Here is a 19,221-nt window from a genome sequence, read left to right on the forward strand (position 1 = left end):
ACATTTGTGTATGAGTTCTTCCTGATATACAAACCCCTTGATCATTAAGAAATAACCTCCACTGTCTTTTTTTAATCTTCTTCAGTCTGGCATCTATGTGGTCTGATACTAGTACAGTCACCCCAGCTTTTCTGAGGGAGTTGTTTGCTTACAGAATTGTTTTCAGATTTTGAATCAGAATCTGTGTTTGCTCTGACTGTTAAGATATGTTTCCTTGCAGGCAGCAGAATGTTGGGTTCAATATTTGGATCTGTTTTGCCATTCTATTCTTTTATTTGGTTCATTTAACCCGTTGGCATGAAAGAGATATTTGTTACGGGATTTTGTCCCATGTTTTTCCTGGAGGTTGATATGTCTTGTCTTAAAGTAGCCCATTTAGTTTTTCCTGAAACCATGGTTTTGAGTCTATGAAGTTCCTGAGTTGTTTGTGAAGATGTGTGTTGTTCCTTCAAGTACGAATGAGAGTCTAGCTGGGTAAAGTATTCTTGGTGAAGGATTCATTTCATTGATTTTTTTCACTGTATTCCCCACTGTATTTAGGCTTGGAGAGTTTCATCAGATTAGTTGGCTGTAGATCTTAAGGATGCGTGTTCATAACCAATTTTTTCTTTGATCTTTCTGCTTTCAGTATTCTATCACTATCTATCATTTATGTTATTCTGATTAGGATGTGCCTTGGAGTATTTTTACTTGGCCTTATTTAGGTGATACCCTTTGGGCCTCCTGAATCTGGGTGCATGAGCTCTCCAACCCTGGGAACATCTCATAAATGGCTTTGTCAGTTGTTTCTTCATCAGAGTTTTCTTCCTGTCCCTCTAGGACTCCAGTGATTCTTCTCTTACTCCTCTAGGCTTCTTCTCAATTTTCTCTTGATATCTGTTCTTTTATTTTGAGGGTCTTTGCATCTTCTGCTATTATCTGGAGATTATCTGCACCTCATTTTGGAGCTCACTGATTCTGTCCTCAACAATTGTTACTCTGCTGCTGATGACTTTCAGTGAGTTTTTAATTTCACCTACCAAGTTTTTCAGATCTGTCATTTCTGCTTGTATTTTTGTTTGCATTTTCCTAATTTTTGCTCTTATATCATCTTGTATTTTATAAGCAGTGCATTTTATTGCCTTTTTGTGCTCCTTATGCAAACTTGGCAACTCCACTCCATTCTATATTCCTTATCTTAGAGGTGATATCATTCACTATTACTGCTTGATTCATCTGGGCTAGCGACTTCACTCACTAACCTAGTGAGTTTCTGTGTTGTTTTATCATTGTTATCTTTGCAGTTTGGAATTGTTTCCTATGCGTTGTTGTGTGGTTAGGAACCTGAAGTTAGGCTGTCTTTGTATCTTACAGTGAGTTATGGAGCAGTAAGGCCTGGGTTCACAGGCACTTCTTATATAAGGTATAGATGAACTTACTTCTTTGCCAGGATGTGGTTTTAAAGGGACTCCATGAGGGTAGTTCTGGGGAAAAAAATGGTGAGGGTCCAGCATTCCTTTTGTGTGGGTGCCAGACTTTAGGATGGGGGACAGTAAAGAGCCCACCCAGTTCCTCCTGTATCTTTTTTGGTTCGTTTTCAGCGTTTGGGGATCACCCCAGCCATGCTCAGGGCCTTCCTATGACTTTGCTTCAGTGTAGTAAATGTTTTTTAGAATTCTGAAGGCAGGTAAACAGTTAGGAAAAATATATAATAATAATAATGACAAAGTAATAATATTTGTTTAAACAAAACCTTTTAAGACAATCTTATAAAATATTGAATTTCCAATTTTTGTGAAGCATTTTTAATTAAAATGCACCTTTAAAAATTAATTCTGTAGTTCCTGAGCTATAGTGTAGCAGGTGTTTGCCTGGCACATTGCTGACCTGGGTTCCATCTCTTGTAGTCTATACAATCCCTTGGGCACCGTCAGGAGTAACTCTTGAGTGCAGAGTCAGGAGGAATTCCTGAGCATCTCTGGGTGTGACTAAAAACAAAACAAAAAAGTCATTCTGATTTGAAGAGATAGTAACGAAGAAACTGCTTTGGATGTGACAAACCTCAGTTTGATTCCCAGCACTCCATATGTCCTGTGAGCACTACCAGAAATGGCCCCTTCAAACCTTATGTGCATATACGTGTGTGTGTGTGTATATGTGTGTATATATATATGTATATATATATATATATATATATATATATATATATAGCCAGGTTCGATTCCTCCGCCCCTCTCGGAGAGCCCGGCAAGCTACCGAGAGTATCTCGCCGGCACGGCAAAGCCTGGCAAGCTACCCATGACATATTCAATATGCCAAACACAGTAACAACAAGTCTCACGATGGAGATATTACTGGGCCCTCTCGAGCAAAAATCATGAACAGTGACAGTAATGTGTGTGTGTGTGTGTGTGTGTGGTGTGTATATATATATATGCACATACATATAAATGTAAAATATTTGGGCCATACCCAGTCTGGAGCACCTCCAGCAGCTTCTGCCCCTCGCAGCACTGCCTTTTCATTTGCCGCCTTCCAACAGGTGACCCCATTGTGTTCGGTATATTCGTGTCCTGGACCAGTACCAGGCGGGGGGTCCCAGTGGTGCCATGTGGTCCCACCAATTCTTGCAGCTTTTGTACCCCGATCTAGCTTTGACTCCTGGTGCAGCCGGGTGCTGTGGCCAGGCTCCTCAAATTCGTGGACTCGGATTTTTTTCACAGATTTTCTTCTACAGAAATATCTTTTGATCATCCCATTAGCCATTTAGTGGTAACAATCAATATAAATAAACTATTGTGAGTTGCTTACCGGGACAGGCTTGAGATGTGTTTGGGAAAATGGAGACAGTGGTGGTGGGTTTGGTATTGTAATATTGATTGGATGCCTGTAACAATCATAAACTACTTTGTAAACTTGTTTAAATGTTTAAACTTTGGGAAAAAAGGAAATGAATGCCACCTCCATCCCCACCCCCCGTGCCAAAGCAAGAACAACAGCAACAACAACAACAATTGTTCGGTGGGATTCTTATTTCTTCTATTTCATGAGAAGAAATTGAGTAGTATGGCTAGGAATTTCTCTAAAAATTTCATGAAACTCACTGGTGAATCCAGATCTTTTGTTAAGTACTACCTATTGCTAAATTTTATTTTTGAAAGTTCTAGCTCAGAACTTTTGTTAAGTTCCATTTTTAATGATTGTGCATATTTTATGTAAATAAGAAATTAAGGATTGTATTAAACATTTTATAAACATTTTTCTCAGTATCAGACAATTTCCCTAGATACTGCTTTATTATGAAAATAACATCCTTCCTTATACAGTCATCTAAAATGTGTAAAGTATCAGTATAATTGACAATTATTTAAAATTTGTACATTAGGTATTTTTATATGTTTCTTGAGAATTCAGTAATCTTATTTAAATAATAAAATAATTTATTATGACTTAAGCAACAAAGACTATATCATTGACAAAAAACTTTATGACTGCAAATGGATAAAAATATTCAAATAAAATTATTTTACTGGTAACATAATAGCATTTAATACATAATATTCATTATTTTTTCTGTATTCGATTCTAAGGAAATAATTTTACAAAAAAATTGGAAAAGTTGGGTTATATTTCTGTCATACTGCTTAATGTTTCATAGCAAATTGAAATAGTTGTAAAATTTAGAAATATTATTTTGGAAAATGCTTCTTAAAACCACTTTTATATTTTAAAAATCAATCCTATGTAGAGGACTATTTTGCTTTTGTTTTTATGCCAGTAGAGAAAGATTGCAGCCAATGAAGTAAAGTTTTGGTCTTCAACAAATATCTTTAATGGTAGCAGCATTGTTTAACTTACCATATTCTAAGACTGAGGGAAGTGCACATAGCAAGTATATTTGGAGAATATGAAATTCTTTCTAAATCACTGGTTACAAACTCAGTTGAAAGAAATTTTTATTAGTGAAACACCATGAGGCACAATTCTAGACTTATACATTTTTGTGCTTGGGTTTTAATTATACAATAATCAAGTACACATCCCTCCACCAGTGCCCATTTTCCACCACCACAGATCACAGTATCCCTCCCACCCCTCATTCCCCCCATCCCACCCTGTCTCTGTGGCATAGCGTTCCCTTTTGTTCTCTCTCTCCTTTTGGGTGCTTTGGTTTGCATTGAGTGGCAATCATGTTTGGTCTATAGTCTACTTTCAGCATTCATCTTCCATCCTGGGAGGATCATCCCAATACCTTTACTTGGTGCTCCCTTCTCTATCTGAGCTGTCTTTTCCCCTAGCATGTGTGGCTGGCCTCCAAGCCATGGAGTGAATCTCCTGGTACTTATCTCAGCTATTCTTGGGTGTTAGTGTCCTGTTTTGTTACTTTATGTTCCCTAGATGAATGCAATCTTTCTATGTGTGTCCCTCTCTTTCTGACTCATTTTGCTTAGCATGATACTTTCCATGCAGTACCACTTGTATGTAAATTTTATGACTTCATATTTTCTAATAGCTACATAGTACTCCATTGTGTAGATGTTCCAAAGTTTCTTTAACCAGTCATCTCTTCTCAGGCACTCAGGTTTTTTCCAGATTCTGGCTATTGTAAAGAGTGCTTCAAGGAACAAACAAGTGCAGATGTCACTTTGACCATACTTTTTTGCCTCTCTGGGATATATTCCCAGGAGTGGTATTGCTGGGTCAAATGGGAGCTCAATTTCTAATTTTTTGAAAATCATCCATACTGTTTTCCAAAAGGGCTGAACCAGTCGGCATTACCACCAGCAGTGAAGGAGTGTCCCTTTCTCGCCACATCCATGCCAACACCAGTTGCTTTTGTTCTTTTGGATGTGGGCCAGTTTCTGTGGTGTGAGATGATATCTCATTGTGGTTTTGATCTGCATCTCCCAGATGATTAATGATGTAGAGCATTTTATCATGTGCCTTTTTTGCCATTCGAATTTCTTCTTTGAGAAAGTTTCTGTTCATTTCATTGACCCATTTTTTAATGGGATTGGAAGTTTTCTTCTTGTGGAGTTCAATGAAAATTTTTATGAATTTTGTGACATTATATTATCCACCTTGATTCTTTACAGATTCGATACTGGGCTGCCCATGACAAAGAAGCAGCCGCACACCGTGTGCAAGTCACGAGCCAAGAGTACTCTGCCAGGTTGGAGAACCTTCTGCCAGACACCCAGTACTTCATAGAAGTCAGAGCTTGCAACAGTGCAGGGTGTGGGCCCCCCAGTGAGATGATTGAAACTTTCACCAAGAAAGCACGTATGTCTCAGTATTTTCATTAGATCGTTGTTAAATCTATTGATGGTTTCATCATGTCAGATACATTTGATAGAAATTTTCTGCATAGCAATATGAGCACATATAGTGTTCAGTTTTATTTTTTATTGTCACACAAGAATTTTTTAAAACCTGGTCTTTATAGGTAACAAAATTAGGGAGAATATCCACACACAGTGTTTTGTGGTATAAACTTACATAAATTTATATAAAATTACACAAATGATATAAACTCCCTTGATAAAGACTTATTTTCAAATTTTCATTAAGAAATAATTGCTTTTGGGGGTCTGGTGCCACCAGCAGGTCGAGTGCATCAGCAGCCTGATGGTGCCTTCAGATTTCCAGATATCCCAAAATTGCTGCTTTGCCTTTGGCCAGACCCTAAAAACTTGGGGCAAAATTTACCAAGAAAGTGAACGGCCAAAAGTTAGGAACGTGGGAGAAACACCCACAAACTACCTCCATCTCAGCTATATAATTGGAGGCATGACCCCTCTGGTTCCTGATCAGACTGCTTAATGGCCATGATCCCAGAGACTCAGAAACAAATCTCAGAACCCAATGGCTTTTGGCAGAAACACATCTGGTCCCTGCAGTAGGTTACTGGTGCCAGGCCACCCCAGGTGGGAATAGATTTTGTGCCTTGGCATGTTCCCCCTGGCGGCCCGGTGGCTGTCATCCCCCAGAGGCCACTGGACAGTCAGATTTGGGCTAGCAGTGACGAGACATGTGGAGCCTCATGGGATGGGGGTGGAGCCGACCCTTTCCTCCCCTTCCCAATGAGACCCCGAGCCACCGCCCACAAATGGCCTCTCTGGCTCCTGATCAAGCTGCTTAACGGCCATGATCCCGGAGACTCAGAAACAGATCTCAAAACTGAGCGGCTTTTGGTAGAAATGTGTCTGGACTGTGCAGTAGGTTACTATCACCGGGCCAACCCAGGGGGAAAAGGGTGCTGTCCCTCCGCTTGCTCACCCTTGGCAGCTCAGTGACCACCATCCTCTAGAGGCCATTAGACAGTCATGTTTGGGCCCACAGTGATGAGACATGTGGGGCCTCATGGGATGGGTGTGGAGCAGGCCCTTTTTTTCCCGTCCCAACAAGACCCAAAGTCGCCACCCATGAGTGGCCTCTCTGGCTCCTGATCAAGCTGCTTAATGGCCATGATCCAAGAGACTCAGGAACAAGTCTCAGAACCCAGCACGTTTTAGCAGAAATCTCTCCAGATTTAATTGGTAAAATTTCAGAATTTCAAAATTGTGCAGCCACTACTGCAGCCGCGCGACATCATATGTTATTCATAACCAGCAATAGAAAAGAAATTGTCTACTGTTGCCTTTTCAGCAGATCTGAGTGTTAGGGTAAAATCCCATATAATAATGGTGGGTCTGGTGTCAAAATATTGAATGTAATCAAAGTAGAGAGAGAGAGAAATGTGAAAATCATCTGCCCCACAGGTAGGGGGAGGGTGTAGGATGGGGATATACTGGGGTTTTTGGTGGTGGAAAATGGGCACTGGTGAAGGTACGGGTGCTTCATTGTATGACCGAGACTTAAATCTGAAAGCTTTGTAACTGCTCTCAAAGTGATTCAATAAATACAATTATAAAAAATGAAAAAAAATAAAGGTGGAGTTCATGCCCAATTCAATCAGCCTAATCAGTGACTGAATTAAGAGCAGTACTCCTAAATTAAAAAAAAAAAGAAATAATTGTTTTGCAGTTATTCTATGATTTTAAACGTTGTTTTCATAGAAATGCAGAGAGCATAAAAATTAAAAATCTGTCCATTTTTGTTTTTATTTACAGAATAAAAATACTATATACAAATGCCACTACTAAATACAAATTTAAATTAAATATTGTGATTTCAATTTATTCCTACTTTATTGTATATTCTCATATAGCAAGATCCTTTACCTTAAACACATTTTTTGTCAATTTTATCTTCCTAACTTCTTTTTGATATCTCTTTCTACAATTCAAACTTAATGTTTTAGAGGAAATTTATGTGCAGGGCTCTGGGATAGTTAATCAGAATTTGATAGCATAATTAGTTTTCTTTAAACATTTCTGAAATTTGCTAAGGTAAGTAGAAGTTCTTTAAATAAATCACAAGAACAAGACTTCATTTTTAGACATTGGATAAGTGTGTGTGACATTTACCTCACATTTTAAGCTACAGTTTTCTTTCTTTTCCTTTCCTGCACTTATTCATTAATCAAAAGTATGCTATGTGCACCTCCCTATTTAGATTATTGAGAATACAGAAGCATTATGGCTAGGTCAAAGGGGGAAATAACTGAAAAAGGAATAAATGATGCCAGAAAATTCTATTTGAGAAGATGCTACAAGATCAGGATATGAATAGTAATAATAAAAGACATTTAAGGGGGCAGAGATAATTATCACAGGGAGTGAAAATATCTAGGGCAAAAAAGTCTTAAAGTAGAAAAAATTTCATATGCAGTAAGTATAATAAGGTGAATAAAGTCACGGTGAAGCATAGGAGAAGCAAAGGAGCTGTACAGAAGGTGAGTTAAGACATTCTTCATAGTTATAGGTCATAGTAAGTAGTTTGAGTTCCTTTAAAGTGAGATATTAATATTTTACGTCAGAGAGTAATATCTATGATTTTTTAAATTGATTTTATGTTTTTAAAAAATAATTCCAGGATAGACTAACTTATTCATAAAATTAATTCCTAAGTTATTTCAGCTTTTAGAAACTGGGCCAAAAGGGTACTTTGTAAATGAGAGCAGCCTGAGAAGCAAGCAGGAGGAGACACGAAGGAAGAGATCAGGAATTCGAGTAAAGAAGGAATTTCAAAAAATACTAGGACAGTTCTGTGAACTATTTCATGATTTAAAATTTGAAAAAGAGAATAAAGAGTGGCATCAAATTTGCCCATGTAGAGGTGATTGATGTTCTTGAAAACAAGAAGTTAAAAAGACTGGTAGAAACCCAAGAAAGTATGATGAGAATAGAATTTCATATATATAAGCTGCCCTACAAGACCAGGAAGTGCATTAATTGGACCATGAGTGCAAAATGCTTAGCATACAAAATATTCATCAAAAGTAGCTGTTGTTGTCATATCATAATCATTAGTATTATAATTTGTGACGTAAATTTGTTTGCAGTACTAATGTAAACTGTTCATTATGGAAGCAAAGCCAATATCATTAGGAAATAGAGTGAATGATAACTGTCAGTTCATTGTTATTTTTCACAGCTCCCAGCCAGCCACCAAGGATCATCAGTTCTGTAAGGTCTGGTTCAAATTACATCATTACCTGGGATCATGTAGTCGCACTATCAAATGAATCTACTGTGACAGGATATAAGGTAATAAAAGATGATGATGTAAGCTTCATTCTTTGTAAAGAGTGATTATTTATTAAACTTTATGCTCTTAATAAAAATTCATTCAGTTTTCTTTTCCTAGCTATATAGAAGAAACAGATGACATTATTGTAATGAGTTTTGAAATGAGAAGAGCATTATAAATTCTAAGGAAAATCATTATATATCAAATCATTAATTGTTTTTTAAAAATAAGGGCCTGAGTGATTGTATAGAGGTTAATATAATTGCCTTGAGTGCAGCCATCCCTAGTTGGATCCTTTGCACTTCAAGTATTCCCCTGAGCAGCACCAGGCATGATACTGATCACATATCTAGGTGTAAAGTCTGAACACAGCCAGGTGTAATCCCTAAATAAAATATTTATACACACAAGAATATTATTATTATTGTTGTGATTATTACAACTATGTAATCATACATACATAGTATGTATAGCGTCATTGGGACTGGGAAGATAAATCAAAGGCTGGGCACTTGTTTTTCATAGTTGTTACCCTGCTTTGGGATCCTCATGGTCCAAAAGTATCTGGAGTAACACTTGAGCACAGAACATTGTTGAGCACTGTCAGGTGTGTCCCCCAAACTAATAACAACAAAAATTATGTTGCTAGACTAGTTAGGTGATAAAAGCAGATATCACAAAGTTTTTTTTCGGGGAGGGGGGCACTATTTTGGAGCTACATCCAGCACTGTTTAGAGCTTACTCCTGACTGTGCTCAGGGATCACTCTTGATGGTACTAAGGTGACAAAATATGGTGCTCAAATTTAACTTGATCTGCCATGTGAAAGCTTCCAACAGTGCAGTCCTCCTGCCCCTTGTTTCTGTTGTCCTTAGGTATTAGTCTCATGCTAAGTTTTTTTTTTTATATCCCACAAATGAGTGCAGTCATTCTATGTCTGTCCCTCTCCATCTGACTCATTTCACTCATCATGATACTCTCCATTGCCCATCCATTTTTAAGCAAATTCCATTCTTCATCTTTCCTGGTGGCTGTTTAGGATTCCTTATGTAGCTATATCATAGTTTCTTTATCCAATTGTCTGTTCTCAGGCACTCGGGTTGTTTCCAGATTCTGGCCATTGTGAATAGTGCTGCAATGAATATAGAAGTGCAGATGGTGTTTCTTCAGTGTGCTTTTGGGCCATCGGGGTATATTCTCAGAAATGGTATTGTTGGATCATATGGCAGCTCAATTTACAGTTTTTTGAGGAATCCCCATATTGTTTTTAAAAAAAGGACTATCAGGCATTCCCACCAACAATGAATGAGAGCACCCCTTCTCCCTGCATGCATACATAATAGCACTGATTGTTCTTGTTCTTTTTTATGTGTGCCAGTCTCTAAGGTTTAAGATGATACCTCATTGTTGTTTTGATCTGGATCTCTCTGATGATTAGAGAAGAAAGAGAGATTTTAAAAAATATCTTGTTCACAAAGTGTGCCTCAGAAAATTAAGTAACTTGGAATCAGCTTAAGAAAAGAGTGAAGGCGATTGTCCTCATTTCTACTGTGCCTTATTTCCACTGTCCTTGAATGTAATTAGTCTCATACTACATTTTTTAATATCCTACAAATGAGTAAAATCATTTTATGTCTATCTCTCTTCTTCTGACTTATTTCACTCAGCATGATACTCTTCATTATCTATCCTCTTATAATGAATTTCATGTTTTCATTTTTCCTGGTGGCTACAGGAAAACTACAAAACACTACTTCAAGAAATAAAAGTTAGCAGGAGGAGATAGAGGCACATCCCCTGCCCTTGGATAGGTAGGAATAACATTGTCAAAATGGCAGTACACCCCCCAAATTCTACAAATTCAGTGCAGTCCCTGTAAAGATACTGATAAGATTTTTTCAGAAAAAAATAGATAAAACACTCCTGAAATTCATATGGAACAATAAACCCCACAGATAGGTAAAGCAGTCCTTGGTTTTGAAAAAGAAAATGTGCGGCATCACTTTCTCTAACTTCAAACTCTACTACAAACGGTACAGATAAATGGAACAGAGTTGAATATCCTAACACTGACCTGCGAATATATGATCATGTAATCTTTGATTAAGGAACAAGAATTGTGAAGAGGAACAAGAAAAGCCTCTTCAACAAGTGGTGCTGGGAAAACTGGGCAGTTACATGCAAAAAATATGCACTCAGACCTCTTTCTAATGCCAGGCACAGAAGTCAGATCAAAATGGATTAAATACTTCAATATCAGACCTGAATCCATAAGGTACATGGAGGAAAACATAGGTAGAACCCTCCATGACATTGAAGCTAAAGGATCTTCAAAGATGAAACACCGCTGACCAAGCAAGTGAAAGCAAAGATAAACAAATGGAATACATTAAACTGAGATGCTTCTGTACCTCAAAAGAAATTGTAACCAAGTGCAAAAGCAACCCATGGAATGGGAAAAATTATTTACCCAATACTTATCTGATAAAAGGTTAATATCAAAGATGTATAAGCCACTGGTAGAACTTTACAATAAAAAGTAATCCAACCAGAAACTTACTTAAAGAATAATTACAAATAAACAAAAGGCAAATGAAAAGTGCTCTATGTCACTAATAATCAGAGATTTACCTCTCACTTTAAATTAAAAGTTTAGTAAGAAAAGCATACAGAAAGCTGAAAAGGCTGAAAGCTTAAGGTCTTGTGCCAGTGTTAGCTAGGTTTTTATTGCAGAGAAAGGTTTCTTGCTCTTGTTTGTTTATTCTGTGGAGTCCAAACACACTGGTGCTCACAGATTACTCCTGATTTGGTTCTCAGGTACCATTTTTGGTAGTGTTTTGGGAACCATAGCAGTGCTAGGAATCAAAGTAGGGTCAGCAGTGTGAAAGGCAAGTGCCCTGCCTACTTGACTATCTCTCATCCCCATGAGAAAATAAATTAAAGGCAATAGTACAATATCCACATGATAAAAAAAAAGGAAGAGTAATCCTATTGTTGCTGAGATGGAGAAAGTCATAATGGCCTAGATAGAAGACTAAATCAACCATAGCAATACTTTAAAAAATACTTTAAGGCAAAGTCTAACCCAAGCAAAACACTAAAACACTATAAAGTTTGAAAATGTTAATGCAGCAGTAAAAGAAAAGTTTGAAACCAGCAAATATTGCTTTTTGAGATTTAAGTAGAGAAGATATTTTCAACATAAAAATTCATGGTGAAATTGCAATGTTTAAAACTCTAACAAATTATCCAAATATTTAGCAAAGACTATTTATGAAAGTGGCTTCACTAAACAACAGATTTTTTAGGTAGAGTTTCTGTTGGAAGAAGGTAGCATTCAGCACACTAACATCGCTGGAATGTAGAGATCAGTGCTTCATCTTCAAAGGACGTTCCAACTCTCTTGTTAGGAACTAATGCATTTGTTGACTTTTAATGGAAGCCAATGCCTATTTACCCATCCAAAGATCCTAGGGTTATTTCAGGAACAAAAGGATTGCTCAAAACTTGCAAATCAATTAATGTTAATTCATGACATCAACAAAAAGAAAGATAAAACATATGGTTGCATCTATTTGTAAGGCAAGCATCTTACCCATGTACTATCACCCTGGCCCCAAAACTAGATCACTGTCTAGAATCATGAATAAAAGTTAACTCACTGTCATGGTCCTCCCGTTGTTCATCGATTTGCTCGAGCAGGCTCAGTAATGTGTCCATCGTGAGTCTTGTTGTTACTGTGTTTGGCATATCGAATACGTCACGGGTAGCTTGCCAGGCTCTGCCGTGCGGGCGAGATACTCTAGGTAGCTCGCCAGGCTCTCCAAGAGGGGCGAGGAATGGAACTCGGGTCGGCCATGCTGACCGCTTGTAAGGCAAACGCTCTACTGCTGTTCTATCGCTCCAGCCCAAAAGTTAACTCAAAATGAATGAAAAGTTTAGAAGTTAGACCCAAATTCATCAAATACATGGGATAAACATGGACAAACTCCCCTATGATGTTTTGCTTCAGGGTTCAACTCTGAACAAAAACAAGTAAAAAAGGAAACATAAGCAAAAATAAATGAAGATCCTATATCTTCATTTAAAAACTTCTGGACAGTATTAACTAAAAATTAATTAAAAATTAATTAATTTTTAATTAATTAAAAATAATTTAAAATTAAATTAAAATTAATTGAAAGATTTTTAATTAATTAAAAATTTAATTAAAAAACTTCTGGAGAGTAAAAGAAACTGACACTGGTTCAGAGCAATGGTATAGTTGGTAGGACATTTGACTTGCCTGCTTCCCCCACTTGGTTTGACCTCTGGTAGCCCATCGTGTCCCAAGCCCATCACAAGTGATCCCTGAGTACAGAGATAATCTCTGAGCACCTCCAGGTGTGGCCCAAAAACAAAGCACAAAAAGTACAAAAACAAAAAGCTGCCACTAAAACTGAAAGACATTATGTTGAATGGAAGAAAATACTCCCACATACAGATGTGACAAAGAGTTAAAAGTGTAAAAACAAACAAACAAACAAGCAAAAACAATATCTTAATAATAACAAAACAATGATTCCAATTAAAAAATAGGAAGAAGAGCTGAATAGTCCCAGCTCCAAATAAGGCATACAACTCACTATAAGCATGTGAAAAAATTGTCAATCATTCTGGATTATCAATGCAAATAAAGAATGAAAACACAAAATGCAATGAGATGCCACCTAACAACAGTGAGAATCACTTATCATAAAGGTCCAGAAACAAGCGCTGAAGTGGATCTGGAGATAAAAAAACTATTGGTGGTAGTGTAAATTGATTTAATCTCTATGGAAAACAGTGTTGACATTTTTTTCATTTTTTCAAAAAACTTCCTACACTCTCAATAAAATGGTAATTCAAGGAAATTTCCTGAACATATTCAAGTCCTTTACCACAAGCCCTCTCCTGCCCCCAAGCCAGGCTGTCTTCACCTGGGCCCCCTCGGAGGGGGGCAGGTTGAGTTTCCTTCCCCGCCCCAAGCAGAGCCCCAGCAGCCGAAGACCTCAAGAATCCAGCTACAGCCATGCTCAGCCACTCTCCACATGCTTGGACAAGCCTCACCCATGAAGGAACCAACAGAGGAACCCAGGTATGAGGGACCTATGGCTGAGATCTCCAAGCTTGCTCGGATCAGGACTGGGCCTCCTCCACTCAGATCCCCAGTTTTCCAGTAACTTGGCAGTCACACTCACAAACTGCCCCTGGCGCCTTGTATTCTCATCAACAGCCAGATCCAGAGACTATAAAACACAGCTCCATGAAGAGAGCGATGTGGTAATTCCTGGACCTCTTATACACTAGCCCACTGATGTACCTCCTGTTGGAGAGCTGGCAAGCTACCAAGAGTATCCCGCCCGCATGGCAAAGCCTGGCAAGCTACCCATGGCATACTCGATATGCCATAAACAGTAACAATAACAGGCCTCATTCCCCTGACCTTGAAAGAGCATCCAATATGCCAATGGGGTATACTAGCACTCAGCAGGGATGAATGGAGTCGTTACTGGCGCCCACTGGAGCAAATTGATGATCAAGGAGTGACAAGTGACAAGGAACCACAAGCCCACAGCTACTGCTATCTTAGTATGGTAAAACTAAAAGCCTTCCATCTAAGTTCAGACAGACAAATTTTTCACTCTTGCCATTTCTATTCGGTATTGTACCAGAAACATGTGTCAGAGCAATTAGGTAAGAGAATGATATTAAGGGCATCCAGATAGGAAAGGAAGAAATCATACTCTCACTATTTGTGAATTATGTGATACTATGTTTAGAATGTCTTAAAAACTACAAAAAAAAAACCTCTTTTAGAAACAATACATTTGTATAGTAAAGTGGAAGGCTACAAAATTAATAAGCAAAAGTCAATGGTTTTTCTATGTAAATAACAAAAGAGAATATATATTTAAAACAACAATCTCATTCAGAATTATGCATCAGAAAATCAGAAAACCTTGGAATCTGCTTAACTAAAGAATTAAAAGATCCATACAAAGAAAACTTCAAAATACTGATTTGTATTTCTGTGCTTGATGGCTCAATAACCAGTCTTCCAGGAATAATTTTAACTTTCAATCTATTGTTGAAGAAATACATCTTTTAAAAGCTAGCTTTAATACAGAGAATTAACCCTCCAATGAATATGAATGAAGACAATTTTTAAGACCTACTGGAAAGGATTCACGATTTTATCTAGAGGTCATTTTAAAGATACATAATCAGATAATTAAGTCAAACTGTTAATAGTGAGAGGAGTTTAGAAGACAACTTATTCTAACCCTCTGTATGACTTTTACTGCTCAAGATTTCAGTGGAGGGTGTAACTACAGTAGATGAACAAAGAAAGATTTGTTGTGATAGAATCTAGATTGATGATTGTGCTGCAATTACTGTGAAATGACATCAAAGTATTTAGAACAGATCATAAAATTAGCTAATAAGCTAGTAGCAAGATTTGAGAGGATTGATTCAATTTTGAAAGAATATCTTTTTTAGTAACGTCTCCATTGGAGACTTTGTTGTTACTGTGTCTGGCATATCGAATACTCTCGGTAGCTTGCCGGGCTCTCCGAGAGGGGCGGAGGAATCGAACTCGGGTCGGCCATGTTGGCCGCTTGTAAGGCGAACGCCCTACCCGCTGTGCTATCGGTTATTATATATGTTCATGTACATCATATGTATTGACATTTGTATATATAGATATGTATTACATATATGTATACACATATACATATATGCATATATTTTATATTATATGTATATGTATATATATGCATATTGTGTGATTATGTACATATAGCATATATAGTGTTATATTTTCAAACAGTATCACAAATTATAGAGAGCTCTTTTATGAAAGGGAGGGTCTATATATGCTACAAATCTTACTATTTCTAAATTGCTATGACCACCATCTTGGGCTGGAGTGATAGCACAGTGGTAGGGCGTTTGCCTTGCACGCAGCCAACATGGCCGACCCGAGTTTGCTTCCTCTGCGCCTCTCGGAGAGCCCAGCAAGCTACCGAGAGTATCTCGCCCACACGGCAAAGCCTGGCAAGCTACCCATGATGTATTCGATATGCCAAACACAGTAACAACAAGTCTCAAGATGGAGACATTACTGGGCCCACTTGAGCAAATCGATGAACAATGGGAGGACCGTGACCGTGATTCAGGGATGACCACCATCTTAATATGTCAGGACTGGAAAAAGATCCTCCTCCAACAGCAACAATAGCATTTTCTGTAGCTTAGTGTTTTAGCAAAAAGTATATATTTTAATTGAAATATATATACATGCTAATTTTATGCAGTGTTGCTCATATAACAGTATAAAATAGACAGCCTACAGTATAGAATCTTGAGAGATAGTACAATGACCGAGGCATGCATGTGACCAATGTGAGATATAGAACAATTGAGAGACAATACAGTGAGAGGTAATACAATTGAGAGATATTACAAAGACTAATGCCTTGTGTTTGGCCAATGTGGGTTCAATGCCTGGTACAACATATGGTCCCAGAGCTCTGCCAGGAGTGATCCCTGATCACAGAGCCAGAAATAAGCCCAGAGCACCACCAGTTGAAGCCCCCAAACCATCATCATCATCATCATCATCATATCATCATCATCATCATCATGACAGCACTAAAGTTTATATTAGAGAATAAATAAAATTTTATATACACAGAGAAACCAAAACATTTGTATGACTCATTTACCGTATTTACTTTATTGTGATAAATTGGAACCAACCTGCAGTATCTCTGAAATTAGTCTGTAATATTAAATAAAACTATTAAATTTTAGGCATATTTTAGGCAACTTAAATAAAATATGTTTTCATTAAAGGCACTTTTTTGCCCTCTTTATTTTACATTATTAACCTAATTTACTTAAATTCAGATGATTTATGTGCTTGGATTCCTCTAAGAAATATCAAAAACAAACACTGTCCTCCCGTTGTTCAACGATTTGCTCGAGCGGGCCCAGTAACGTCTTTATTTTTTTGTGACTTGCTGTTACTGTGCTTGGCATATCGAATGCGTCATGGGTAGCTTGGCAGGCTTTGCTGTGCAGGTGAGATACTCTCGGTAGCTTGCTGGGCTCTCCAAGAGGGGCGGAGGAATGGAACACGGCTCGGTATACTGGCTGCCCGCAAGGCAATAGCGAGGCAATAACCCTACCGCTGTGCTATCGCTGCAGCCCTAAGAAATATGAATATGAAAAAGTAATTTTGTGAATTAACCATTAAGTGAATTTCCCAAAACAATATTAGACATAGATTTCTCAATTATTTTAATAGAAGTGTAATCTAATTCTTTTTTAATATTAGTGCATTGGCTCATTTTTATCATTTTATTAAATATGCATATTTTGAAACCTTTTAAGGTACTTTATAGACCTGATGGCCAACATGATGGCAAATTGTATTCAACTCATACACACTCCATTAAAGTCCCAATCCCCAGGGATGGAGAATACGTTGTAGAGGTCCGTGCACACAGTGATGGAGGAGATGGAGTAGTGTCTCAAGTCAAAATTTCAGGTAAGCCAGTCTTTAACTACATGCTAATTGTGTACTTATGATTTCTATTGTTAATTTTTAAAGTTTTATAGGAAGGAGCCATAGCAGACATGCCCTAGTGGCCCAGTGATGACATGCAGGGCATCAAATTTAAGCGTGTGCTCTACCAACAGAACTCTCATCTCTGTGCACGTTTCTGTACTTGGCAAACACCAGAGGGAAGATAGGACTAATGTTCATGCCATTATTAGTTTTTTCCTAAGTACTCTAAAAACATCAGTGATGCACTGAAACAATGTCTCTGTCGGTAGGGTAAGCAAAAGTAAAATTTGTAAATTTGTTCTTAAAAAGAAATAAAGGAGGGGTGGAGGGGTTGGATAGAGTGTACAGTAGATAGAGTTCTGGCACATGCCAACCCAGGTTTGATTTCCAGAACCTTTTAGGGTCCCCCAAGCCTCACTAAGAGTAACCCTTGAGCATAGAGCCAACCGTGGCCCTCCAAAAAAAAGTGGGAGGGAGGGAGAAACCAACAATGTTAAATATATTGTTTAGCTTATACTTACTTATTATTATGTGGTCTGGACATTAAAGGTACCATTAAAGTACTGTAATACAGCAAAAGAGTCTTAGTACTAGAGCGTTAGATACCTTTTTTTGTTTTTGTGCTGTGCTCAGTTCTCACTATTGGCTCTGTGCTTAGGGATCACTCCAGGTGGGGACTGGTTTGGGGGTCATGCTAGGGAGTGAACTCAAGACAGCCACATTCAATGCAAGTACCTGCTGTAAAATCTCTCTGGCCCCCCAGTACATTACTTTCCTTATGTCAAAATGAAATTCCATAGACTCACATTAATAATCTTCTAACCCTCTCTTCCTTGTCTTATGTAATATATATAGATATATTTATAAATTTAAAGTGGACATGATAACTCTTTCACTTACCATATGTCCTTTTTTTATCTCTCATATACTTTTCTGCAAAATATGCGTATTTTTCATGCTTTTTCATTCGATTATGTTTGTTTTGGGGCCACACCAGCAGTGCTCCTGGCTGTACTCAGAGGACCAGATCAGGTAGTGGGGATCAAACCAGGGTAGTTTGCCTGAAAAGCCTTACCTCCTGTAATATCTCTCCATCCCACATCGTTTGATTTAAAATAAATATTTGAAGAAGAAATGTCTTTCCCCTTTTGGATTTCAAGAGTTTATTTTTTGTTCAGATTTTGATACTTTATCCTCACCCTCTATACATGATACACGAGTTAAAATGGAATAAAATTGATAATTTTATGAAAAATTGCTTTTTTTCCTTTGGCCTCTGTAATTTTCAGTACCATTGATATTAATGTTTCAAGAATGCAATGTTGCTGCACCATATCTACCATCAGAGCATATAGCATTTCTCTACCACCATCTCTAAGTTCAACTATGCACTTAAGCAAACTCAGTTTTATAGGCAGACTCTCAAGATATATTATCATTGACCATGTTTATTCCCTTATATGTTTGTTTAAACTCTACATATGACTGAAATAAATCCTTATTTGTCCTTGTTCATTTGACTGAATTTTCTTAGTAAGATATCTTCCAGTTCCATTCAAGCTGTAGTAAACTGCAGATTTTCATCTTTCTGTATAGCTTAAATATAAAATGATATATGTGTATATATAGGTGCCATAATCTGTTACAAAACAAAAATCTTAGTTTCCTCTTATTTCTTAAAAAATTTTTACTCTAGGTTAGGTTTGCAATTGTGTAGTAGTGTTCACGTTTTTGATATTCACGTTTTGAATTATTGCAAAGACTCACCCAAAGTACCTATGACTCTCCCCACCCCTATCCTTGTGTTACCTCTGGCTCAAAGTTCATTCTCACTGAGTCTTCCCTCTCCCCATTGTTTTTAGAGAGTTGTGGTCATAGTGCATACTGTTACCTCCCTTAGAACCACCCGTGTGCTCAAGACCTACCACTGATATTCTGTTTTACTTCCAATCAACCTATTCATTCTCCTCTCGCTCTCTCTCCCAAACCTGGTACTCTCAAGTCTGTGTT

General features: G+C 37.6%; 1 protein-coding gene across 1 annotated transcript in view; it reads left to right on the forward strand.

Annotated features, from left to right (window-relative positions):
- The window catches only part of CNTN1 (contactin 1), a 359,681-nt gene that overhangs the window by 322,006 nt on the left and 18,454 nt on the right, over positions 1-19,221 (forward strand). Inside the window, exons 21-23 of the mRNA XM_056117746.1 lie at positions 5,076-5,262; positions 8,518-8,630; positions 17,034-17,190. Of these exons, the coding sequence (XP_055973721.1) occupies positions 5,076-5,262; positions 8,518-8,630; positions 17,034-17,190 (457 nt within the window). The remainder of the gene's footprint in view (positions 1-5,075; positions 5,263-8,517; positions 8,631-17,033; positions 17,191-19,221) is intronic.

This window comes from Sorex fumeus, unplaced genomic scaffold (genome assembly GCF_029834395.1).
Source record: "Sorex fumeus unplaced genomic scaffold, SorFum_2.1 ptg000036l, whole genome shotgun sequence".
In the NCBI taxonomy this organism is placed as follows: Eukaryota; Metazoa; Chordata; class Mammalia; order Eulipotyphla; family Soricidae; genus Sorex; species Sorex fumeus.